The sequence below is a fragment of the Pristis pectinata genome, chromosome 27 (assembly GCF_009764475.1).
Source record: "Pristis pectinata isolate sPriPec2 chromosome 27, sPriPec2.1.pri, whole genome shotgun sequence".
Taxonomy (NCBI): domain Eukaryota; kingdom Metazoa; phylum Chordata; class Chondrichthyes; order Rhinopristiformes; family Pristidae; genus Pristis; species Pristis pectinata.
In genome coordinates, this window is record NC_067431.1 from 16,076,476 (window position 1) to 16,104,336 (window position 27,861).

Here is a 27,861-nt window from a genome sequence, read left to right on the forward strand (position 1 = left end):
TCTCCCTCACTCACTCGACTTATCACATCTCACCTCCCTCATTCACTCATTGTTTTACCCACAGCCCAGGATTGTTCACCATTCCAGAGCCTGCAACAGTGGCTGAACTCCACCTAAACTGCCTGGGCACAGTTGCCTCATCACCTGTGTGGTTTAGTGCAGAGCAGGAGGTTCATCAGCAGTAAGAGCTGAAGATGGAGCAAATCCTGGTGTGAGGGCCAGACAATTACCCCCTCCTCTGATGTGGCTCTAGAGAGGGACAAGGGAGCAGGGGAGTGAGTTGGACAGTGAAGGGGTGAGCATCAATGGGCCAGTTCTCCTTCCTTGCCATTTTCATTTACAGAGTGTGAGTGGCCAACAGTGTTTGATTCAGGAGAAGATTGCAATGAGGAAAATTCCACACCCACCTTCAAATGGACAGACAAGGACAAATTGAAGAACTGTCACCCATGGAGCACATGCCAGCTGTGGCAAGGCAGAGTTTGACTGGGCTTGAACAACAGGACCAATTACTGATCCAGGAACAGGCACTTTCACCAAAACATGGCACTGTGTTGCCTGTTAAGACAGGAACCTGAAGCTCATCAGCAGGAAAACTGAGTCCAGTGTAAACTGCTAAAGGAGCACATCATCTCCTGAATTACCCACCACCTGCCCCACCCATAGCAGAGTCTGCAGCTCTGACACGAGGGGACATTGAGCAGGCTAAGCCCATATTCACTGCTTTAAAAGAATGAGAGGTGACATCATTCACCTTTCATTACATGGAGTGCTCACCAGGATGGATAGAGGGAGGAGGCTTCCCCTGGCTAAGGAGTCTGGGATTGGGGGTCAGTCTTAAAATAAAAGGGCAGACCATTTACAACAATGCGGGGCTGCGACCCAGTCATCACTTACATTCAATAGGTTTCTGGATAAAAGGAATCAGGGATATGGGGAAAGAACAGGTAAATGGTGTTGGGTAGAAGATCAGCCAGTGCTCTTACTGAAATACAGAGTAGGCTTAAAGGATCAAATGGCCTACTCCTGTCTTGTGCCCCACATTGGTCTCATCAGCCATCTTGGAACTGGAGTTGAAGCCAGCCATCCCTGATCACGAGGTACTGCCGAAGAATAACACAACTTAAAGCAGATAGTGCTTTGTCCTTTGCTTTAGCTGAGTTTCACACAAGCACTGTTTGAACACTCTAGTAATGTATTGTGCCATCTTCCTCCACTACTGCTCAGCTGCTATAGGCACACACTTAGATTCAGTGTTTCGGGCTCAGTTGATCCCTCTACCTCCCTCACAGCCACCACTCACCCCTACTCTTTCCTCTCATTCAAATCCTCTAACCTCAGGTCAGTCTCCAGCCTGAACACACAAAGCAATGGGAATCTGTGGGAGGAAGAGAATGACAAGTGCAAGACTTTAATATTGAACAAGGAGAGTCAATGAATAAAGTCATCTTTTATTTTTAAAAACACATTAATACAAAAATAATTTGTTAGGAATTCTGAAACACTGAACCAAAAGGCACTTATGTGACATTGCAGTTATTGTAAAGGCTTTTTCATGCTGCAGACCACAAAACAATCTCCCAGAACCACACAATTACACCTCCAATACCCCATTAATATTCTCACCAACACCATTGCACCTCCCAAGTTTTGCCTGAGGGTCTGGTGTCTCCACAATACCAGCTGTAAAGGTAGCCAATCAAACCCAGGCAGAGGCCTAGTGACACATCACTGGCTCAGCTCCTCTAAACCCGCAAACTGGACACAATTAGTGAACATGTTCGCACCTGGGATACAGTAACCTAGACAGCAGTGACATCAAAATAATCAACTTCTATTCTCCAAAGATCCCTCGTGAGAGAGACAATTGCAAAACATAGAATGTTCACCAGAAGCAGTGATCATTTTTCAGATGCTTGTAGAGTGTTGGTGGTCAACAGCATTTGAGACCAGAAGATTATCCAAACCCCTCTCTTGAGGAGAAGGTGAAGAGGTAGAATTGGAGAACTGTCACCACTATGTCCAACTGCGGTCAGGGAACAGAGTGAGAAACTGGGCTTGAACAACAACACTCTCCCTGCTGGGTCTTGACCACTCAATGGTTTAAGAACTGGCAGTTTCACCAGAATGAGGTCTCCTACTCAGCTCCAGAATTCATCACATTGCCCTTGCTGTCTTCAACCAGGAGAGAAACAATGGACATTCAGGAGCACAAACTGGGATTATATTGTTTAAAATGTCAAACATAGATCAAGGTGTTGAGGCCTAGCATCAATTCTCATAGAGTCAAAAATTTTCAATAACACAGACAAACAGAATATGTTCAAGTCATGAACTCGTATTTCTTTCACTGCTGTGAAATGCCTAGAAGCCAAGGAAATTATTAAAGTAGTGAAGAGAATGTGCTTATGCAAAGGAGTTTCCCCACTTCTACTACACACTCACTGGTTTGTCCACACACACACTTACCTCAGGAAGGACACATGTCAATTTAAAAGCACAGTGCAGTTGCTAGGATCTTTGGTTACTCAGTCTCATTTAAGTTTCTACTTTATAGTATTGTTTTCTGAGGAAAAACAACAATATAAACTCAATACTGTGACAATAATCTTTCCTTCCAGGCACTTCTGTCTTCCTTCTTGCAATGAGTAAATTCTGGGGATGATATCTGTTCTTTAATTTAAAAATCAGAAAGAACTTTGGACGCTGGAGATCTCAGGTTCAGGTTGTAATACTTGTAAACCTGACCTCATTCTTCAATCTCAGGAAATTTTGGCTATGCTTCACAGGATGGAGACTTCACATGTGGATTGACACTATTTAAAATCAAACTCAAGAGCCTTCTTGTTGTGGGATTTGGCAAATAAAGACAGGTGCACAGAATTGAGACCACAGGTACTCTTCAGATTTAATTTACTTCTGTCTGTTATGATTTAAGTATTTGGTGAAAATACAGACCCCATCATTCTGGACTTCAAGACAGGCTAGTCCAAGGAGGGAGCCACACAAACAGGATAATACCTTATTCACTTAGGAAGAACCAATAATAGGACTTGGTGGAACTCCTGAATTGGGGCAAGGTTGTACTAATCAGAGTTTACTTTCCTTCACCTCTATACTGAGATAGCCTCATCTTCTCTGGCAGATTAAAAGAGGACACAATCCTCTGACATTAGAGCAAAACAGCATCTCATTCAAATTGCTGGCTGTTCTTGTATTGGATAATACTCCCCGTGATTGTTCTTAATGGATAAATAACTGGGATTCTGGTCAAGCCATCAATTTAGTATTGTTGAATGACTACACTACCTCAAGAATAGCACTGGTAGTTTAGTGGTTAATATTTAGAGCTCTCATGGCTATGGATTCAATTCCTGGTCACAGAATTAGCTTCTTCCAACAAGGATGGCTGCACTGTATATTTAATGCATGGTAAGAAAATCTTTGAGTGCTGGATATGGTTTACCCAACAATCTGAGGCACTTCTCAGGTCCAGGATGAAGTGCATTGGTCCCTAACCGCGTTGACCTATTAAAGGGACATCTCCACTGCCACTCATCAAATGTGAAAAATGTTTCAGAAAATGGCCTTTGAAGCCAGTGGCTGGTTTCTATGATTCAAAGGGCCAAATAGGCTGGCCATTCTTGCAAATCAATAAGGAGCCACTTCTGCATTAAATGTCAGCAATGTTGGTAAAACAGGGCATTGAAATGATCGCCACTTAAACAACCTCCTAGAACACAGATCAGTTAAAATACAGCATTAGTTAATTCAAATTCTCCACAAAGAAAACAAGGCAATCCCCTGTGGAAAGGTTATCTGAACAAGAATTTCCAATTCTGAAACTTGGCTCACTGCCAAAATCTACAGTCCTTCAAAAAAATACAAATAAAACTCGTTTTACACATTCAGGGTCTCTGAAGATTTAAACTCCAAAAATCACTCTTGAAATGTACAGGAGGCACCAAATGTGGGCACAGACCTATCACAGAACAAGGCCTTGCACCAGAGGCAAAGCCCAAACCCCCATCCAAGCTCCAGTAAACCCACCAACCCCAAGTGCCCAGCCTCAGTTGAGTACCTGGGACCTGGATTCCTTCCCTCATACTGAAAAAATTCTAATCCAAACACACCAACCCACACAGACTTTCTCTCAACCCAGGGATCTCCCCTCAATGATCCAAAGAGCCCCGAAACTGATTGCCAGTCTATGTTTGGCCCACAGGATGAATACGTGGCCTGCAATTATCACTTTTACCCCGAACTCCTCCCTGTCAAATACAAACAGTGGATGGGGAGAGGCAAGGATTAAGTGTCCTCATCCCACAAACACAGCTGTTTCTGCGGGACGTAGAAATCAAACTGGGAACACTTCTGGCAGCTTTTGATGCCACACTTGTAGGTGCTAGTTTTCCCAGCGGCATCTTTTGTCCGACAGTATTTCAGGAAGCAGGGATACCATTCCACACACGAGGAGTAGCGGCAGATGCAACCCTTCCACCAATCACGACTGACCCGACATCGTGGAACATCTTCTGACACGTGGATTGCTTCAAAGATTGAACCATCGACACCTGGAAGGTGGGGGGTGGGGGTGGGGGGGGGGGGGGGAAGTGTGCAGCGATGTGAACAAAAGGAGAAACAGATCAACCATGAGTCAACTAGCAGCTAGGGGTTCCCCAAAGAAGGAAGTGCATTAATATAGCACCTCTCGTGTCCTTTTCAGGACATCCCAAAGCACTCTACAATCTATCAAGTACTTTTGGAAAGGTTGACATTATTATGATGTAGGAAATGCAGTGGCCAATTTGTACACAGCAAGCCTCCACAAATTGACAATGTGATAATGGCGATGTAATCTTTATTCACCAGATCAGCAGGGATAGCTCCCATGCCCCTCTTCAAAAGAATGCCATAGGAGCATTTACTTTTGTACATCTGCTCGAGAAAACAGACACAGCCTTGTTTTAACATCTTGCCTGAAGGACCTGTCCTTCAGCACTGTGGTACACCCTTGGTACAAGTCCCTGTTATCTAAGAGGGAGAGAGGCATAAACGTCCCACAAATAACAAAAAAAATGGTCAATACACCCCCAGAATAGACATAAATAATGTTCTAAGAGCCATCAATATACATAAATGAACATATTAAATATTTGAATACTTAAAAAGGGAATGACGTTAGCAGCCAACCCCTTGCATTGAACGTATTCAAACTTCCAAGCAGTGACTAATTTTAAAATCACAAGGTGCACCTGTGTAAATACAGACTGCTCTTTACCGGATGACATCCAGCAGGGAGCCACTTGACTCAAGAGGTTTGGAAACTGATCACCTTATTTAGAGAGGCTATGACTAGTTCCTCAACCTGTGCACATATCTATTTGTTTGAAAAAATTCGAGATGGTGTCTGTGCCAACCTGGTGAGTATGCAAAACAACAGATAATGAGGACTGGAGATTCATGATTTTTTTTATATATTAAGAAGTGGAGTGTGACTGGAACCATCTGACTCATTGGGAGCAGGTAGAGTCATACAGCATGGAAACAGGCCATTCGGCCCACATCCACACCTACTGGTGGGCACCCATCTGTATTAATCTTCCAGCACTTGGCCCATAGCTGTCTTTATCTAGGTGATTCAAATGGTCATTTAGACACCTCTTAAATGCTGTCTGCTGCCACTACTCTCTCCAACTGTGCATTCCAGGTACTCGCCACTCTCTGGGTGAAAAAGGTCCCCTTCAGATCCTCTGCAAATCTCAACCTGTACCCCAAATCTACGTGCACTAGTTTTATTCACCCTTAAAAAGGGTGAAGGATTCCTTCAGCCTACCCTATCGATACCTCTCATAACTTTATATACCGCAATTAAGTCCCATCTAACCTCCTCTGCTCCAGGGAAAAAACAGCCTCTCCAGTCTCTCCTCAATGTTCTAGACAATATCCTGGTGAATCTCCTCTGCACCTTCTCTGGCACGATCAAATCCTCCCTTTTGTGTGGTGACCAGAACTGCACACAGTACTCCAGCTGAGGTTTGACCCAAGTTTTATAAAGCTGGTGCACAACCTCCCTGCTCTTGTATTCAGTGCCCTGACTAATGAAGATGGGTATCCAACATACCTTCTTAACCACATTATCTAGCTGCGCTGCCACCTTCAAGGATCTTTGGACCTGCACATCAAGGTCCCTCTGTTCCTCAATACTCCCCAGGACCCTACCATTCATGGTGTATGTCATAACCACATTAGTTCTCCCAAACTGCATCACCTCTCATTTACCAGGACTCCATTTACCATTTCTCAGTCCATTTCACCAGCACATCAATGTCACCCTGTTACCCAAGGCTACCCTCCACACTGACACTAATCTTCGTGAAATCTGCAAACAGACTGATCATGGCATCCACATCCAAATCTTTCATGTTTATTACAAAGGTCCCAGCATCAATCCCCATGGAACACCACTAATCACTGGCATTCAATCAAAAAAGCCCTCTACCATCACACACTCTCCTATTGCCAAGCCAACTTTGGATCTAATTTATCAACTTGCCCTGGATCCCATAGGCCCTAATCTTTTGAACCAGACTCCCACGTGGGACCTCACTGAAAGCCTCAATGAAGTCCACGTAAACCACATCTACTGCACAGCCCTCATCAATAACTTTGTTCTTCAAAATATTCAGTCAAATTGGTCAGACATGATTTGGCCTTGACAAAGCCATGCTGACCATCTCTGATTAGTCCTTGTCTTTCCATTAATCCTATCCCTCAGAACTTTTTATTCCCCAATAACTTCCCTATTACTATTGTTAGGCTCACAGGTCTGTAATTATCAGACTTTTCCCTGATGCCCTTATTGAAAAGGGAGACCACATTTGCCTTCCTTCAATCACCTGCTACCTCATTCGTAACCAGTGAAGATGTGAAAGTTTCAGCTAAAGCCCCAGCAATCTCTTCCCTTGCCTCCCATAGCAGCCTGGAATAAATCTCATCCAGCCATGGAGAATTATCCACCTTTAAGTCTGCTAAGGCATTGAGTACCTCCTTTATTTATGGAGACTTGCACTAGGCTTATCACATACCTTCACTGAATTCTCCAACTACAAAATCTTTTTTCCTTTTGTGAATAATGAGAAAAGTATTCATTTGGTAACTCACCTATACTTACCTGGCTCTACGCACAGGTTGCCCCTCTTGTCCCTAATAGGCCCTACTCTTTCCTGGTGTTTTTTGTCCTTCAAGCACTGATAAAACATCTTTAGATTTACTTTAATCCTGACTGTATGTGATATTTTGTGACGTCTCTATGCCTTCCTAATTTCCTTTTTAAGCACCTCCCTACAATTTTTATACTCTTGACAGGCCTCCCATCTTTAGTTCTCTATACAAACTTTGTGCTTCCTTTTCACCCCCCCTTTATCCAACCCTTGATACCCCTCGACATCCAGGGTTCCCTGTACTTGTTACCCTTGGCTTTTACCCTTATGTGAATGCCCTGAACTCTTGTTATTTCTGCCCTGAATGCTTTCCACCATGCAGGTGTAGACGTACCTGCAAGTAGATGATCCCAGTTTAGATCCTGTCTATTTGGCCTTTCCCCGGTTTATCCCCATCTTTTTCCATAACCATTTTGAAATGGACAGAGTTATGGTCACCATCTTCAAAATGAACCCTCACTGACATTCCCTCTACCTGATCTGCCACATTCCTCACGACAAGGTCCAATAATGTTCCTTTCCTCAGTGGTCCATCTACATACTGTGTCAAAAAGAAACGCTCCTGGACACACCTCAAAAATTCCACCCCCTCTGAGCCTTTAACTGCACCCCACCCCCCACATCCCCGAGTTAATCCCAGTCAATACTTGGGAAATTGAAATCCTTCAGTACTGCCCACCTTCCTCCTCCATCAAAATACCCTGAACACACACACACAACTTTAGTTTAACTGACTCCTTCACATTGCAAAATACAAGGTGAAAATCAGATGCTTGGTGGGCTTGAACTCTTTCCCCCCTGCAACCAGCACCACCTTCCATACACTAAAACTATAGACCAGACTGAATAGCAGGATAAAGCAAAACAGGATCAAGAGATATGGGAACATGTTATTAGGCTCTTTGCCCACATGGATGTGTGATGCTGAATAGTTTGTTTGTGTCTTGCATCATCCATGTATTTGTGCATCTTCCTCACTTTCCCAAAATAATAGGTGACACAGCAGGTAGTGGAGCTGCTTCACATCACCAATGACCTAGGTTTGATTCCAACCTCTGACACTGTCTGTGGAGTTTGGGCTCTCTCCCTGTGATGGAGAGTGTTTCCTCCCACATCCCAAAGATGCTGTATTATTCTATGACTATGTGCTGGTTTGTAGGATAGATGGTTCCAGGAAACTCCCTGGAGTGTAGGTGGACAGCAGGAAGAATCAGGGGAATTGTCATGCAAGGGACAATGGGTTACAGTGGGTGTGTGTGTGTGTGTGTGTGAGAGACAGAGAGAGAAGGGATTGCTCCAAGAGCTAGCATAGATTCAATGGGCCAAATTACAACAGTGAGAGAGGCAAAAGGAAAAACAAAATATATACATGGATAATATCTCTGGGAGTTGTGAATGGAAGTACATCCATCTGTCAGAGTAAACTGTGTCCAAGAGAACCAGAATACACATGGGTGAAAGTTGCATCAGTGGTATCAAACAGAACCCAGCTGGTGTATTGAATCAGTTTTGAGCACAGCCTGCAGGGCTGAAGGAGATTCACCAGGATAACACCGGGCAAAAATGCAAGTGGAACAGGATTTTATTTCCTTGAGCATGCAGATCAAGGAATTACATTGTTTAAAATGACTAAAGGAACTTAGGGGCCAGACAGCTAGCAAGTATTTCTTCTGCTGTGCTAAATGTAGAACAAGGACACAATATTAAAATTAGAAAGGGATAATTCAGGGATTATATATTCTGGAACCTTCTCCCACAGAAACCTGTTCAGGCCGGGAGAGATGGGCCAATTGAAAATATCAAAACCAAGGTAGGTAAATTTCATCATTAAAGCCCGCAGCAGAGAGACAAGATACTGATCGGTCAAAATATAATTCAGTGGTGGAGCAGGCTCAAGGAACTGTACTCGTATGCCGTATTACTCTAACTGAATGGGCTCCTGTCCTTGTCATTCAATTTGCCAGCTTGCCTCTTGCATCAATTTCACGAACCTGAATTTATCCAGTGTTTCACGTCGCTCTCTCTTGCATAGATACCGTCTGTGGCCTCTGCGCACACATTGTGTATATGGATGCTCAACTGACTGGCCCTGCTGTAATTCACTGCCACATCCATGTACAAATGCTCAAGCCCTCGCTGCTCTTCTGCCACGCGCACTGCTCTTGGATTCTTCTGCAGTGTGAAAAAAAAGCATTCAGTATTGTGGGGGGGGTTGATGATCCAGGAAGAGATGGAGCAAAGGTCACATTTCAACAACAACATAAATAGAAGTACTGTGGTATCTAGAATGAAGGCTTGAGGAGTTAAATCGTAGAATATTACATTCACCCATGTCAGAGTTTTCCGTCGAATGAGCCATACCAACCAATCCAACTCTCCTGCTCTCATTACCCATCCAGTCTAATCTCAATTAAATGGGAGACAAAATGGGTGTGTAAAATCTACCTTAAAGAGTGCAGAGAGACCAGGGAAAATAGTAGTTTCCTGATCTTTAGAACAGAGTCAGAAAAGTTCAAGGAACTGTTGGAATTTAAGTCACTCAATAAGAGGCAGCTTGTAAGAGGTCAAAAGCAAGATTTCACAGGAGTTAATATTGATTTCTGCTGAAGTGCCCAGACCATTATTTAGATGTAACCCAGTAATATTAGAACTAGAATGAGAGCAAGTCCCTTACTGGAATGTACGAATTAGGAGGAGTGTACCACCTAACCCCTCGATGCACTGCCATTCAATAAGGTCACAGCTGAATTGAATTCAATCTCAACTCCACGCTCACAGCTACTCACAGTAATTTTCCACATTGTTTATTGAGAATTTACCTACTACTGCCTTAAAACATTCAAAAACAACCTTCTATAAATAAAGGAGACCAATACTGTACACAGTTCTCCAGATGTGGTCTCAACAATGCCCTATACAACTGAACCATAACCTCTCTACTCAAGTATTCAATTCCATTCACAATAATTACCAACATTCTCTCTTAATTACTTGCAGTACCTGGATACTAGTATTTGTGAATCACACACTAGGACTCTCAGATCCTTCTGCATCCTCTCTTCCTTTAGACAAGTTGCCTTTTTCCTTTCCCTGCCAAGATGGACAAAGTCGGTTTCCCCACATTATACTCCATTTGCCAGATCTTTGTACATTCATTTGAACTACCTACATCCTTCTTGTGGCCTCCTTACATCCTCTTCACAAGTTTCCTACCCATCTTGTCATCAGCAAGTTTAGTAACATTTTCTTTGGTGCCTTCTTCCAAGTCAATGAACCACTAAAAGGTTGAGGCCTCAGCACCTTATCACTTGTTGCATCTTATCAACTGGTGAAATACTCATTTTGCTTCCCTTTGTTTCCTGTTAGACAGTCAACCTTCTATCCCGTGAGGTTTTATTTCCAGAACAGACTTTGATGTGACACTTAATCAATTGCCTTTTGCAAATGTTAGTACCTCCACCATTTCCCCTTTATCCACAGCATGTTACTTGTTCAAAGAATGTCAATAAATTAATCAAACATGATTTTGCTTTCACTAAAAAAACATTGACCACCTGATTAATTTTTCTAAGTGAAACAAAGGACTGCAGATGCTGGAATCTAGATGAGAAACACGATGATGCTGGAGGAACTCAACAGGCCAGGCAGCATCCGTGGAGAAAAGCAGGCTGTCAACGTTTCAGGTCAGGACCCTTCTTCAGGACTCGGAACGCTCACAGCCTTCTGGCATGAACATTGAACTCCACTGCCAGGAGAATTCCAAGCACAAACTGGAGGAACAGCACCTCATTTTTTGTCTTGGAACCTCGCAGCCTAACGGCATGAACATTGAATTCTCCCACTTTAAGTAATCCCCTCACCCCCTTCCCACCCGCAAACCATGCTTCTTTTCTTCCTTTTCCTCGCCTCTCTTTTTTCCCCAACCCATTTTTTGTTCTCTCTCTTTACCCTTGACTCATCCCCCAGTGGATCTGCTCTCTCCTCCTTCCCCCCCCCCACACCTGCCTATCACTATCTCTTACCTGCATCTACCTATCACCATCCCGTGCCCACCCCGCCTCCCCTCTTTTGTCCACCCATCACCTCTCTGCTTTTCCCTCCTATATATTGGGCTTCCGCTTTTCCTATCTTCAGTCCTAGAGAAGTATCCTGATCCAAAACATTGACCACCTGCTTTTCTCCACGGATGCTGCCTGGCCTGCTGAGCTCCTCCAGCATCATAGTATATAATTTTTCTAAGTACCCTCCTGTGACATCTTTAATAACAGCTTCTGACATTTTCATGAGAGTAAAAGCAGTGATTAGCAGCCCCATCTCCAACTCCTCCACTCCCACCCAGTGATCAGAACAACCAGCCTTTCTGTTCAATTACTCCAGGGGTGAATGATTGCATCTCATTCTCACAGTCTCCCTAATCATTTACAAAATGCCTCAGAATATCACTTTACAAACCTGCACAGAGAAGAGACTGAAGAAAAAGAGGTAGCAGAAATGGTTAGAGGGTCCCTCTGGTTTCTGGCTGGGTGTGGGACCATGTCTCACCTGTCGGAGTTTTGCCATGGATTCACTTGGAATAATTTCATTCTTATGAAGCTTGGTGATGAAACAGAGACCCTGAAACTGTGTTTGACCTCGTTCCATCTCCCCCAAGATCAGGGAACGGATAATCTTCACGTCCTGTTTCAAGGAGAACAAAGATGGGACATGTATTACCAACGTTATGGGAGAATGTAGATGTAAAGCAGGACAAGAGTCCACACGATAATCAGATCATTGTACTCTTCTGTTATGAGTTTTCAAGTAAGTCAAGTTTATTGTTATGTGCACAAGTATGGTGAGGTACAGGTACAATGAAAAACTTGCTCATTGGACCCATGACACTGGTCCAGCTCAGTGAGACCCAGAGGTATACCCCATTGAGGTCCAAACTGGAGGATTTCATAACAAGAAGAAATTCTGGTTGTACATACCCCAAAAGTGACTCAGAACACAAATAAGACTGTAGGAGTCCTTTCAGAATGTACCTTCCAAGTTTTCGGGACAGGATCACTGCCATGTCTCCCTGTTCCTTCTCCCTCCCATTGATACTCTATACCTTACCCTTCCCTCAGGCAGCACTGAGTTCACAGCCCACAGTAACACCCTTGACAATAAAATACGAAAGTGATTTAAGGACTGAACTGAAATCCTTGTCCACATGATGGCGCCAGAAACCTATAAACTCCATTCAAGTGCCTGTTCATAACCCAAACCTCAATCTCAGGCTCATTATTCCGGAGGAATAATTTTAATACCCAACTCCTTTCACTCTCTCCCCCCCTTCCTTACTACCCAAACCTCTCACCAATTTCCACCATCTCACCTTTTAATAGTAAATGAAAAAAAAATCAGAAAACTGCAAATGCTAGAAATATGAAGCGAAACCAGAAACTGCTGGAAACACTCAGCAGGTGGAGAGAGAAACAGGGTTAACATTTCAAGGCCAAGGGTCTTCAACCAAAAACTTTAACTCTGTTTCTCTTTCCACAAATGTTGCCCAGCCTACTGTGTCTTTCCAGCATTTTCTGTTTTATCTCACCCTCCACCAATGGAGGGAATTCACTTGACATACACACAGTGAGAGAGTTCAGCAAGCTAAACATAACCATTTGACTGACTTGGTAGAGCCCTTCCCTATAGAGGGCCGAATTCTCACTAACAACCCTCCCTCACCTCCATACTCGGAGACATTAAAAGATTAAAATGTAACTAATGCCCACTTTCACAGCAGCTCATTAGAAAGTTGTAGATTTACGATCCAGAACAGGAAAGATTGTGTTTCCAAAAAAAGAACTTCCAAGGAAATAGACTTTGATCAATCTTTGGTTCAAATTGTGTGTCACATTTTACAATCTCTACAGGTCCCTTATCAAATATTTCAGAAAGTGAATGGGTAAATAAACCACTTCCTGTTGATAAGCAGATACAAGTCTGAAGTTGAACCATGTCCAATCAGGAAAGTCCCTGTGGATCTCTGCAGGAGCTGAAAGCAGAACAAACCACGTGAACAAGGCTCGGCCTCCACCGAGTGTTCATCCACAGTTTGGATTTCAAACAGATTAAAATGGTAACAGTGATAGGACTGAAACAGAGCAACAGGTGGAAAGATGCGTGTTGAATAATAGGTCAGTGTTTTCCAACATATTTCCCACCAATTCTATCTGGAAAATTAGAAATCCAGACGTGACTAGTTATATTTTTGACTTGTACAGAAAATCTCAGTGACAGACATTCAAGTCTGGTGTTAGATGCAGCTCAGCAAGTGGCATTTTTTTGAAACAATTGATCACAAGTTGGCGTGACACACGTGGGCTGAAGGGCCCTTTTCCGTGCTGAACTTAGAGTATGACTCTAAGTCCAAGTCTGGGAAGAAGGACAAAAATCCAGGCTGATGTTTCAATGTGGCTCTGAATACCATCATCTTTCAAATGCAACACGAATCTCAGGATTTATTTGCCCCTCTCAGATGAAGGTCAAACACCCTATGACACTTCAAGAACAGTGTGCCAATCTTCCCAATGTTGTTCATCCATTAACCTACACCATCACGAAGAGATTAACAGGTAATTCATCTTTTTGCCATTTGTGGGATAGCGTTCTGCACTGCAAAGGACCAAGTCCTGAAGAAGTGAAAGGCATTAAATGAACGGGAACCTTCTTTCCTTTGAAGACGCTACAGCATTAGCAAGATCACATTGAATTACCAAATCACACTTCCTCGAGAAGGTGCTGGTGAGACAACTGGCCACTTGTTCACTGCAGGGTACATTGGTGGTTATCAGGTATCAGAGCCCAATGTAGACCAGATTGGGTGGATGCAATAGTTGTTAGCTTTTCTCAAGCTAGATGAGGTCTTTGCTGCTGATGGAGCTTCCTTGATAACACAAAAGTGATAGATTCAAGAACAAAAATGAACTGATTCTTTGCATTTCTGTTTTAGCATTAAAGAACTCATTAGTGAAGCAATACTGGCACTCTCCTAGGCTTCCAACTGGTATCCAAGTTTATCTGCCATTTCCTCATTGCTGAGAGAACAGTTTTGTGCTTTAAGAACTTCTGTTGAGTATGGAGATGGGCAGACTACAGGCAACTAAATGCGAGGGGGGCAGGCAGACAGCGGCGAGGGAGAGGAGAGGTAGTAGCCTCCTGATACTCAAGGGCAGCCAATGGGTTGTGTGTCACCTTCCATTTTCTGGATCACTTGCACTCGATGAGTCGCTGTCTGACCAGGGAAAGAGCAGGGATATGGCACCCACACATTTCCCCAATTGGTTTGTAGCTCTGAAGGTCAGATCATGGCAACAGGCCCACTCGATTTCCCCAAAGAATTTTCTCCTGCAGTTCAAGGTAATGTGTTGGTGTTCATGTGATAGAGAATCAGGCAATGCTTCAGTGCATTCAAGTGTGTGCGTGCCAACTGCTCGTTACCACAATCCAGGTTTACTGTAGATCTCTGATCAGATTGTCTTCAGTAATCAACAATAGCATAGGCTTGGTGGCAAACAACAGACTATATTGGAGTTACCAAACATTAGATCTGTTGGAGGAACTCAATGGGTCAGGCAGCATCTATGAAGGGAAATGGACAGTCGACGTTTCAGGTTGAGACCCTTCATCCTAGCTCGTTTTTTTTAAAAACACTTCAAAGCTAGACTCTGCCCACCGTTTCCAGCAGTGAACTTCTATTGCCCACTATGTACCCTGTAATAAAATTGCCAACTCCACCACAGGTTGCTGAGTGATTATACATCCTCACACCTCCCTCATCAACCATACAGCCACTTCCTACAGCTTCTGACCAAACTCTCCTGTCTGTGCTGTGGATTCCTCTGAAGGCACTTTGGGATTGTTCCCCGCTGTGAAAGTAGCAGACAGCTCTTCACCAAGACTACATCAAGTCCAATAAATCATAATACATCATACTAGTGTTGTTCCGTGCTTGCGTTGGTGTCATCTCAGTGAGCAGAGGAGCTGGTTGAGATGTGGTAACAGGGAAGAGACTGGTGTCTGAGCAGGGAGAAAAAATAGACTAGACAGACACAGACAACGAGAAAGGATGACGATGCTGCCTGCCTGTTCTGGGCTGAGAACACTGCAGTCTGCCACAAGTGGAGTCTCTTGTGCTGTCAGGAACTGATTAATGAAAGGCCTGGATGCATGCAGACCCGTAGCTGGCCCCTGGAATTCTCTACCAGATGTTTGGTATGTTCTTCCGGAGAAAACTCTCAACCCACAGGGAGGTGACTCAGGCTGTGATCAGTTTTCAGTCTTTGAATCACAGTTTCTCAGCATTCACCATTTCTCTGTTTATTTTCATTCTCCAGCTCCGTCTTTCAATGCCCCCTTCCTTTCTGGATGGGTTCCAGAGTCTGAGTTAACACAGCCCACTGCACTCCAGCTCCTTGTACCCCTCCCTCCGTATCAGAGTGGCTGTCCATCCCAAATTACACAATTTATATATTATTTTCTTGGTTCTCCACAGTCCAGAAGTTTTCTCCTCCCCTCCCCCAAAAATCTAACACTTGGTCATCATCACTTTCACTTGGACGGCTGTCACCTCAGGTGAAGGCTCTCAGGATCTCTACAGTTCTATAAGTGTAATACAAGTGCAAAGTGTACAGTGCAAGGCAAATTAACAATCGGAATTTAACTCTTCAAACCGTATCTCAGTAGGATGCCTCCTTCCCCCTAGCATTATCACTGTAAGGCTTGGTCTGAATCAAAGCAAATCAGGCCAGGATGTAGTGTTCCAAACCCGTCACCAGTGGGGCCCTATGGAGTGACTGCTCTATGGTTCCTACAGTCAGACATGAGGGGAGCAGGGAAAGCCCAGGAGACTAATCACATTAGGCTGGGCATCTCTGACCCTGCATCAGAACACTGGCTGTAAATCCATTAGCTGATGGCAGGAAGCCTTTGTCTGTACCCAGAATGGAGACACCTTTTTCCCACTATGTATTTTACGGTAAATAGCGTACATGGGGAGCAAGGCATTGCCAATATTGACTGGTACCAGATTAAAACAAACTAAATATCAGCCATGGGATAATGGAACAGAGGTTCTCTGCCAACCAGTGGCAGTTGGTGTCTGTTCACGTGGTAGGGCTATGGTTCAAATCGTCAGTATGTCTTTGGTGGCCTTAGAAAGAAAAGTGTTGATCCTACCCAAACTTTCAAAATGGAGAAGATACGAAGGTAACTGAGCAACAGATTGATCAGTGCAGTGCATTGTGACAGTCTTGAAGGAGGAAGTGGAAGGGTTTCAGGGAGGGATTTTCAGTGCACAAGGCAGCTGGAGCCAACAATCAGATGACTCTCTCAAGCTAAGTCAAACTGTTGACGATACTACTGACTCTGACCAAGGTTCAGACATCAATATTTGCTCCATTTGTTCTTTACCCAGCTTGAATTCATCAAGGCAAAAGTACCCAGCATACCCGAACACTTACCAAGCTCTCATTTTCCTTCCTCACAACTCTCTTTCCTTGTATTTGGACAGTTTATTACCTGGGACACACAGCAGCACTAGCCAGCTGTGCTTCCATAGTTCCGATTTCTTTTTCATTCACCACGTTGAAGAATAGATCGTCACTTTGCTCTACTTTATGTCTCAGCATTTTACTAAGACCAACAGGTAAATGGAGGGGTATAAGCTCTGACTAATTCACAGTGCTGCTTCTGATTAAGAGTTGAGGTCACTCTATAAGCAACAATTGTACAGTTCTGAGCTTACAGAATGTTAAACAATCTGTCCTCCCTCCTACACAGAAGGCATGATATTGTTTTAGAAGGCACATCACCTTCTCTGAGTAAATAGAGGTGGACAATAAATGACACCCACATCCTGCAAATCAAAACGAATTTCAGAACCACCTCTTTCCAAACATTATTTTGGAGCACGAGTCAGGGTTAGTGACTCTAGCCTCAACCCCCAAACTTTCCACAACTTTTGTTCTATCAGACTGCCTGAACTTATTTGTGGCCCATTCTCTTTCTCTGGTAGGTCTCACCCAGCCCCAAAGCAAGCCCACCCACCATTCCATGAAGAGAAGCCCTGGATGTGCAGGACCCTGGAAGAGCCAGAGGCAGTGATGGTTGTCGAGTGATTACTCACTCACTGCTGTGCAGTGAATGCCCATGTAAACATCATGTTGTAATCTCATCTGCTGCCAGGTACAGTGCAGTGACATCACCTGTATCATTGGCCAGAAATCCACAGAAACACTGACTCAAACAAATGTACATTTCTGCTGAGAAAATTGTTCCATGTTTTGATATTTAAACATTATTTTAATACTAGTCAAAGCATAATATAAAAAATGCAGACAGAAACAGGAATTGGATTGTCTTATTCCCTGAAGTTTTTACTCTCACTTTAACTCCATTTCATTTAGTCTTGGCTTCCTGAAGTCAAGAGCACAAACGACTGGTTTACTCTAGAGGTAATTGGCTTTAAAGTGTCAAAGCTGTCTAAATCCTAGGAAAGAGTCAACTTCTGCAAGTTTCCTGCTCTTGATAAATGGATCTCTGCACCAAAGAAGAAAAAAAAATCCACACTGAACTCCACAGCAACCAGCCCAACTTGATGAGAGTACTCAATCTGTAGCCTTAAACCTGCCAATTAAATCAATTCCAGCAGTTAAACTTCAAAACATCAGCAAAACTCTCCAAATTAAAAATGAATTACAGGTCACAGGCAGACTGTTGCAATAAGTTTTACAGAAGACAATACTCAAAATGTACATCGGCGTCCCTGCCAATCCCACTCACCATCACAACATCACTTTATAAAAAGATCAATAGCCCAGAATAAAGGGTTAATCCTCCAATTAAAGAGCAAAAGGGTTCACCAGCTCGTTACACATTAACAATCAAATAAACCATAAAGTAATGGATTAATACACAAGTTATACAGTAACAGGTTAATGATCTGCAAAAAAGGTTGTATAGGAAAATCTTGTGTGACAAGAAGGAGTAATGAGAAGTTACATCCCATCTCACTCATTAATGAGGAAGTTACAGCCACCATAGTTTTGGACTTGATGCAGCAATGTTGGTTTTTACTAAAACCAGATCCGAACATCACTGCAGCACATTTTTTTTTAAGTCACACGTACATCGAAACACACTGTGAAATACATCTTTTGCGTAGAGTGTTCCGGGGGCAGCCCACAAGTGTCGCCACACTTCCAGCACCAACACAGCATGCCCACAACCTCCTAACCTGTACATCTTTGGAATGTGGGAGGAAACCGGAGCACCCGGAGGGAACCCACGCAGACACGGGGAGAACGTACAAACTCCTTACAGACAGCAGCCAGAACTGTACCCGGGTCACTGGCGCTGTAATAGTGTTACGCTAACCGTTACACTACCGTGCCTGCCATCACATCAACCCCAGATTCCCCTTTGGCATTGATGAACGTGGCCCAAGTATCAGTGCCAAACAAGCAACTCTGGAAATTTCTAATCCAAATCGTTTGGTATGGGACCGCAAGGAGTCTCATTTGCAGTATTTATGTTCCCCTAAACAAACTATAAACACTACTCTCAATCATCAAACTGATGGGAGCTGCTGTCAATGGTGCTATCAGCCAGCACTCATTCGCCAATAACCAATTCATTGATACGCAGTTTGGATTATGCCAGGACAACTTGGCCTCACTTCTCATCACAGCCTTGGTTCAAACACAGACCAAGGAGCTAAATTCCAGGTGGAGAGGCTAGAGCAACAGCTCTTGACATCAAGGCAGCATTGACCAAGTGTGACGTTAAGGGGCTCTGGTAAAACTCAAGTCAAAAGGGAAAATACTCCTGTGGTTGGAGTAAGACCTTGCACAATGAACGAGGGCTGCAGCTGGATGAGTTAATCACCCCATTCCCATGTCATCTCTGCAGCAGTTCCCTGGGGCAGTATCCTAGATACAATCATCTTCAGCTGATTCATTATTGACCTTCCATCCATCTTAAGATCAGAAGTGGAGGTGATTGCTGGTTATTGTGCAATGTTCAGCTCCATTCATAACCCTTTGCATATGAAGCAGCCCATGCCTGCAACAAAATCTAGATAACATTTAGGCAAGGACGATAGGTGACATGTAACATTCCTGTCACAAGTGCCAAGCAACAACAGTCTCCAATGCAAGAAAATATAGCCACCTATGCTTGACATTCAATGGCATTACCATACAGCATTCTCCACCCTTAATATCCTGGAAGTCACCATTGGCTAGAAACTCAACTGGACTAGTCTCATGAATATCATGGCTATAAGAGAGGTCAGAAGCTGGGTATCCCATGGTGAGTGATTTGCTATTTGACATGACAAGGTCTTTCCACGTTCTACAAGGAACACATCAGAATTGATGAAGTAGTGGAGAGCCAACAACTTAAGTTCAACACGATCCAGGATTTCCACAACACTAACCATTCATTCCCTCCACCAGTACATCAACAAAATGCACTGCAATTACTTGGACTGGTACCTGGATTGGAAAGGTTTAGAAGGTTATGAGCCAAATGCTGGCAACTGGGATTAGCTTGGATGGGCATCTTGATCAGCATGGACCAGTTGGGTCGAAAGGCCTGTTTCTGTGCTGTATGACTACTTGCCCAGGCTACTTCATAAAACACCTCCCAGACCACTCCTTCTGCAACTCCTTCATTTACTCTTCCATCTCCCCTTTTCCCAGAACATCCCCATGCAACCAGAGGTGCAACACCTACCCTTTTGCCTCTTTCATTCCCATCAAGGGACCCAAACATTCCTTCCTGGTAAAGCAGTGACTCAGTTGCTACTCTTCCAATTTGGTGCACTGCTTTCAGTGTCCATGATGTGGTCTCCACTACATTGCAAAAACCAAACACAGATAGGATGACTCCTTTGCAGAACATGTCTAGTCATTCTACAAAGGTAGCTCTGATCTCTCAGTTGCCTCTCACATCACCCAACTTCTATTGACATTTGTCTTTAGCCTACCACACCATTCCAATGAATCCCAACACAAGATTTGAGTTACAGTAGCTTATCTTCCATCTAGGTATGTTTCATCTCCCAGGGACCAATAACAAATTCAACATTTTCAGATAACCAGCTTTTCCTGTTTGTGTCAGGACCGGCTGGATCAGGTGGAAGGTTATTCATCTGTAAATTTGCCATTTTTCCTCTTTCTGTGAATGCTGCCTGGCAGTATTTTTAGAATTTTCTTTTATTTCAGCAGATGTTGTGTTCAACATCTCACAGTTCTAGTATTGTCCTTGCCCTCACACTCTACTTCCCACATTCAACAGCCTCCACTTACACTCCTCCAGAGTGACCAGCCATAAGTACTAAGCTTTCATTGCAGCAGCAGTACTTATGGTCCCACCCTATCACACAGTCCCTCTGTTCTCTCCACCCCTCCCTGCAACTTAAATCATGTTTGTTTTCGTGCTTTCCCAGTTTTGAAAAGGTTATCAATTTGAAACATCAGCTCTGTTTTTCTCTCCTCAGATGCTGCCCTGACCTGCTGATTATCTCCAGTATTTTGTGGTTTTGTCTCGGATTTCCAACAGCTGCAACATTTCACTTTGAGGCGCACAAACACCCCAAGTGTTAACATTCACAGAGCACACACTTCAAGGGTGAGCACCCATGACAATCACAAATCAATAGGTTAGCACTTCCAACAAAAGGGTGAAACTTAATGAAAGCGGGAGAGGACACACAATATATTCTGAAGGGTGCAGTGTGAATAGCCAAACATGATGTGAAATGCATGGTGTACGAGAGGACGTTGGAGAACAGGAAGAGCTTTGTGCTCATGTTTGACAGCAAATCAGTGAACCAACTGATTGTTGTGGCTGAGTGTGGGGGTGGGGGGGGGGGGGGGGGGGGGGGGGGGGGGGTGGCGGCACAAGGAACAGTTTACAGCATACTGGATACAATGACAGCTCTGGGGTTCCAAGTTCCAGGAATGGAATGTTCCAGACTCTGGTCCTTTCAACTGACTTAGTATCCACAACATTCTCCAGAGTTGGTGGAAAAGGGTTAATCGTAATTTAATTGATGCTAGAATCCAAAAAGATTGTTTTTTTGTCAGCCCTGAAGGATGGGCTAAAAAGACAATGGGAACAAATATTCTTAATCACACTTCCTGAAGGATTGGAACAAGTTATGACAGAACAAAGATACACCCACACAGAGAGACAGTACATTTCATGGGAATTAACCAGAGCTGTGGTGTAATCGACAACAACTTCAACACCCACCTACCAAGAGTTAAACCACCCACAACCAGTACCTTGGGCATCAACTGCAATCAGTGCAGTAGGACACAGTTCAAAATCCCACAGCTCGTCTGTGATTTATTGTTTCCTAAAGAATTCATATAAATAACTGAACTTCATACCAAGCTGCCCTGCTACTCTCCTAATCCAGGGTCAATAACACAATTAACCACTGACACACCAACCAGAACACGATGAGTATTCTTGCTGCACACTTTCCTTCATCATCAGCTATAAAACAGTTAAAAAAACACCATATAATCAATTCAGCGTGTGCGCAGTCTACCCTGAGGGGTTTAAAGATCATAATCCTGCAGAAACGAATTATCACCTTGAAACACTAATTCTGTTCATCTCTCCATTGATGCTGCTGAGCATATCCAGTACTTTGTTTTTACTTCTGATTTCCAACATGAGCAGTATTTTGTGTTAATAAAATTGGTGAGAAGACGAGGTGCCACCACCTTTCTTCAGTTGCCTCTAGCCCCTTGAAGGATACCATCAGAAGGGGCAACCCTCTGCCCTAGTCATTGCCCAGTGAAATGGGATGCAGTATCAGCTGTCTAACAGCATATGATTGGAGGTTTCCCTGATTCATCAGACAAGAGTTTGTACCGTGAACAAGTTTCTGAATTGAGCAGAATGTGCTTCGGTCACCGACAATTCAACTTCACGTGTGGAAGGCGGACCTGTGTTTGAGAGATGTTGCAGCTGCAGATGCTCCTACTTTTGAACATCAATTCCTCAATGGACAGTGTCTGACTATCTCAAGCACTCTGTCCATTATTAGTCAGAGAAATATAGTACTCTCATGCACTCCTGCACCCCACAGATGAAACATAAGTGTGAAGGGTGAGACCTCCATAAAACACAAGCCTCTGACACCAATCAGGACAACTAATGGAGAAGGAACATCTAAAACTGCAAGAACAAAACTCTCCCTTCCTGTTCTTCATTTTCCATCAGCTAAGCTCTGTCACTGGTGCAGGATGGGGTGGGGTGATTTGCAGGACGGGGTGGGGTGATTTGCAGGACAGTCGTTATAAACAGGAAGGAATAAACCATAAGGAAGAACATCAGTAGTGTGGGGTCTTCACAGCACATGACTAACCCAGTGCCCATATCCTCATTTACCAATTCATCTTTAACAAGTGCTCATGTTAACCCTTCCTCACTGATCTTCTCTGGAGCTTTAGTGACACAGTGTGATGTTCTCCAGACTTCCTCCAGGTCTCTAACTAACAAAGTGCTCAAGATGCAGTGAGACACCGTCCAACTAGAGAGCCCCAACAAATCTTAACTGATGGGGATTAAACATCAAAGTTAAGGACGTGTACTCCAAAATTAGAAGCATGTGTCGCTGCGACAGTTCAGCTTCTTACAGAATCTACATTTTTTGACCCAAACTACAGCCATCTTTGCCACTAGATTCCTATACTAGGTATAATTCCAATTTAGAAACAGCTAAATGACCAGATAATCCCTGTGGCACTGTGTTAAAAAGCTCATCTTTAGAATATTGCCAGTCTTCACACTGAGTAAGGCAAGCACGTACTGCCAAATAAATTAAATAATTGGAGAGCTCAGTAACAAAGGATGCAGCAGGAGAAACAAATAGGAACATAGGATCAGGAGCAGGAGGTCATTATATCCCTCTAGCCAGTCTTGCCACTCAATAAAATCACGGCTGTTCCATCTTAATCACAACTCTGCATTCCCATCTACCCCTGATAACTTCCTGATGAGCAAAGGAGTAAGAAGTTATCTGCTTCTGCACTAAAAATATTCAAAGACTTTGCTTCCACTCTCCTTTGTGAAGAGAATCCCAAAGACTCACTGCCCTCTTGGCACAGTAACATTGATTACATCTCTACCTTACACAGGCAATCCCTTCTTTTTAAAACTGACCTTAGTTGTGGGTTCTCCCACAAAAGTAAACATCCTCTCCACATCCCCCCATTAAGGCTCTCAGTCTATATTCATCAAGGAGGACGTGGAAGACAGCAGGTTCATGGAGGGTACGTGGATAATCTTGAGCAGGTCAGTATTAAGGAGGAGGAGGTGTTAGATATCATGGGACACAAAGGTTGATAAATCCCCAGGGCCAGATGAGATTTATCCAAGGTTACTATGGGAAGTAAGAAAGGAGATAGCTGGGGCTTGGATGGAGATTTTTTCATCTTCATTAGCTCAAGTGAGGTGTCAGAAGAGTGGAGGATAGCTAATGTTGTTCCTTTATGCGAGGTCATCCACTTTGGAAAGAAAAAAAATAAATCAGATTATTATTTAAATGGTGAAAGATTGCAGCATGCTGCTGTGCAAAGGACTTGGGAGTGGTTTTGCATGAATTGCAAAAGGCTGATTTGCAGGTGCAACAGGTTATCAGGCAAGTGGAATTTGAACTTCATTGCTAGAAGGATTGAATTTAAGAGCAGGGAGGTTATGCTGCAACTGTACAGGGTACTGGTGAGGCTGCACCTGGAGTACTGCGTGCAGTTCTGATCCCCTTACTTGAGAAAAGAAATACTGGCTTTGGAGGTGGTGCAGAGGAGGTTCACCGGGTTGATTCCAAGGATGAGGGGGTTAGCCTACGAGGAGAGATTGAGTTGCCTGGGAGTATACTCACTGGAATTCAGAAGAATGAGAGGGGATCTTATAGAAGAATATAAAATTATGGAAGGGATAGATAAGATAGAGGCAGGAAAGTTGTTTCCACTGGTAGGTGAGACTAGAACTAGGGGACATAGCCTTCATTCGATATCTATTCCAGGGAGTAGATCTAGAATGGAAATGAGGAACTGCTTTTCCAGAGAGCAGTGGGAAGCAGTAGAGGCTACCTTATTTAATATATTTAAGACACAGTTAGATAGATCTTTTAATAGTCAGGGAGTTAAGGGTTATGAGGAAAAGGCAGGTAGGTGGAGCCGAGTCCACGGCCAGATCGGCCATGATCTTAATGAATGGCAGAGCAGGCTCAACGGGCTAGATGGCCTCCTCCTGCTCCTACTTCTTATGTTCTTGTGTTTAAGAAGGGCAGCAGGGATAAGCCAAGTAACTATAGGCCAGTGAGTCTATAGAAATCAGAGAAGATCCTAAGAGATAGGATTTATGTACATTCAGAAAGGTAGGGGCTGATCAGGGATGGTCAGCATGGCTTTGTGTGGGGTAAATCCTTCCTCACTAATTTCAATTGAGTTTTTTTTTGGAGTTAACTAAGCAGACCAATGAAGTCATAGTGGTAGTCATTGTCTATGTGGACTTTAATAAGGCATTGAAAAGGTCCATCATAGTAAGCTAGTCCAGAAGCTTAAGGCACATGGGATCCAAGGTGGGCTGGCTAATTGGATCAAAAATTGGCTTGGTGATAGGAGTCAGAGGGTAGAGGTGGAAGGATGCTTTTCTGATCAGAAGTCTGTGACCAGTGCTGGACTGCAGAGATCGGTGCTGGAACTCTTGTTGTCTGTGATGTACATTGGATGCCAATGCAGGAGGTATGATTAGTAAGTTTGCTGATTACACAAAAGTTGATGATGTTGTGGATAGTAAGGAAGGTTGTCTAAGGCTACAGCAGAATATAGATCCGATAGAAAGTTGGGTGAAGCGTTGGCAGATGGAATTTAATCCTGACAAATGAGAGGTGATGCATTTTGAGAAGTCAAATACGGTTAGGATATAAATTACAGGTTGCCAAGAAATAATAATGAACAGAGAGACCTTGGGATTCGATTCCATAGTTCCCTGAAAGTGGCAACACAGATAGATAGGGTGGTGAAGGCAGCATATGACATGCTTGCCCTCATGGGTCAGGACATGAGTTGGGACATTATGCTGCAGCTTTACAAAACATTGGTTAGACCACACTCTAGTATTTTGTGCAGATCTGGTTGCAACACTATAGGAAGAATGGGGTTGTGCTGGAGAGAATGCAGAGGAGATTCACCAGGATTTTGCTGATTGGGAGAACATTAATCATGGGAAGAGATTGGATGCACTGGAAAATTTTCCCCCTGGAGCAAAGGAAGCTGAGGAGTGATCTGATGAAGGTATACAACATTATACAAGGCATAGATAGGGTAGATAGTCAGAATCTTCAATCCCCTCATGGTAAGGGAATCAAACAAGACGGCATAGGTTTAAAGTGAGGGGAAGGAGTTTTAAAGGGGATACGAGTATATTAGAGGATATATATAAAGCAGATTCAGATACACTATGTTTAAGAGACGTAAAGGCACTTAAACAGGCAAGGCATAGAAGGATACAAACAGGATTAGTGTAGTTGGGTGAAAAGGTGACCATGGATGTGGTGTGCCGGAGGGCCCGTCTCTCATGCTTTACGATTCAATGATTGAGATACAAGTCTATCCGTCCAATCTTTCGTCCAAGACTACCCACCTATTCCAGGTGTCGGTCTAGTAATCCTTCTTGTAACAGCTTGCAGCATTTATACAAACTCCTTTAAACAGGCACACAATGCTCCAGGGTTGATTTCATGACACATGCTCTGTACCCAGCAAAGACCAACTCCTGCTCTCACAGGCCTCTGAAAAGAATCCCACATGGTTTTGATGACAGGTTGGCTGTTTCTCTACATTATTTACTACAGCATTTTCATTTCCTGGGTGGTTCTAGCTCCAATACAACTGTCACCTGGGAACGTGCAAACACTTTGACCAATATTTAGCAGATGACTTGTTAATTTACCAGACAGCTACTCTTATTAAATGTCCTGTTGCCTAATTGAACAAGTATCCCTCTCCTCCCCCAATTCCCTCATAACAAGACTGGTAAATCCAGACTTGCAGGAAGTGGATCAAAAGGAAAAGGGGTGGGATGAAAATCTGAGGAAGGTAGAAATGCAGGAGAGTGGGAAATATGTGCATGTTTTTTCTCACTTCACCACCTCTCAGATTAACACCAATCTTGAATGAGCCACAGCTTTCTCAAACTAAACACTAGGAGGCCAATGTCACCTCTTCAGTTAACCCCACCCAACCCAGTTACCCACCCCCTCATATTTCCCCTCCCCAGGGGCCTACTGCTCTCCCTCACCTCCAGCCCCTCTCTGGCTGAAGTAGACATGTTGCTACCTGTTCAAACCTGGCCCAAGTTCCCACCACTCTCCACCCACTACAACCACAAACACTCACCGCAAACCAGAATCCAGTTGCAGTCCCCTAATCACGGCTGGATTGCCTCATCCCTGATCTCATCCTCCCAGGGCAACACCACACTCTCTCCCCATCCCTCCCTACCAGAGTGGGCTTGAATACCCCCAAATCAAGATCACCATAGGGTCTAATTGCCCCCACACCCCCCTCCTCCAGGGTCCAGTTGCCCCTTCACACCCCAGCCCCAGAATCCAATTGCCCCCTGACCCCAAGTTGACCCCACCCTCCTCCCTCCCGTGTGTCCCGCCGATTCCACCCGATTCAGTTACCCCTCACATCCCCCTGCCCAGGCACCAGTTGCCCCCCTCCCCAGCCCAATTGCCCCCTCCCGTCCAATTGTGCCCCTCCCCAGTCCTTGCCCCTCCCCAGTCCAATTGCCCCCCTCCCACCCAATTGTCCCCCTCCCCAGTCCAATTGCCCCCTTCCTACCCCTCCCCAGTCCAATTGATCCCCTCCTCACCCCCGCACCTCCCACCTTCCGTAAGTCAGCGATGAGGGTGATGAGACTCCCGTCACTCTTCTTGAACTCGATGCTGATGGAGTCGGTGTCCGTGTCCGCCTCCAGCGTCTCCTCGCCGACCTGCCCGTCCGCCAGCCGGACTCGAACCCTCAGCCCCGCCACCAGGGCTTGCGCCGGTCCGGCTCCGGCCACCCACATCACGGCTAACAGGAGCAGCAGCGGCCGGCGGGGGTGCGAGAGCTCGGCCAGCATCGTGGGGGCAGCAGCTCTCAGCGACTCCCCCCGACCCCACGGCACGTTCGCGGGAAGCCCGGAGCCATCCTCCCCGGAGCCCGACCACTCCTCCCGGCTCTGCTCCCAAACTCTCCCTCAACTTCTCCTCCCGGCTCTGCTCCCAAACTCTCCCTCAACTTCTCCTCCCGGCTCTGCTCCCAAACTCTCCCTCAACTTCTCCTCCCGGCTCTGCTCCCAAACTCTCCCTCAACTTCTCCTCCCGGCTCTGCTCCCAAACTCTCCCCCAACTTCTCCTCCCGGGATCTCCCGTCACTTCCTGGAGTTCCGCCCGCCCGAAACAACTTTAAAGCCGCAGCCACCCCATTCCTGTGGAAAGAGCAGCTCGGCAGCAGGGAGACTCATGCCCAGAGAGGAGGGACACCAGACTCACTGGAAGGGCGTCAAACACGTGGGCGTCATTCCCTCAGTG

The 27,861-nt window shown here is 44.5% G+C and overlaps 1 protein-coding gene across 1 annotated transcript; it reads right to left on the minus strand.

The window, feature by feature from the left end:
- Nucleotides 1-1,431: 1,431 nt before the first annotated feature.
- On the minus strand, nt 1,432-27,751 carry LOC127583645 (out at first protein homolog). The gene is made up of 4 exons (XM_052039837.1): nt 27,174-27,751; nt 11,766-11,900; nt 9,215-9,395; nt 1,432-4,574 (listed from the first exon to the last, which is right to left on the minus strand). Exons 1-4 carry the CDS (start codon nt 27,408-27,410, stop codon nt 4,309-4,311), a joined length of 819 nt encoding a protein of 272 aa, XP_051895797.1. The 5' UTR covers nt 27,411-27,751; the 3' UTR covers nt 1,432-4,308.
- Nucleotides 27,752-27,861: the final 110 nt, after the last annotated feature.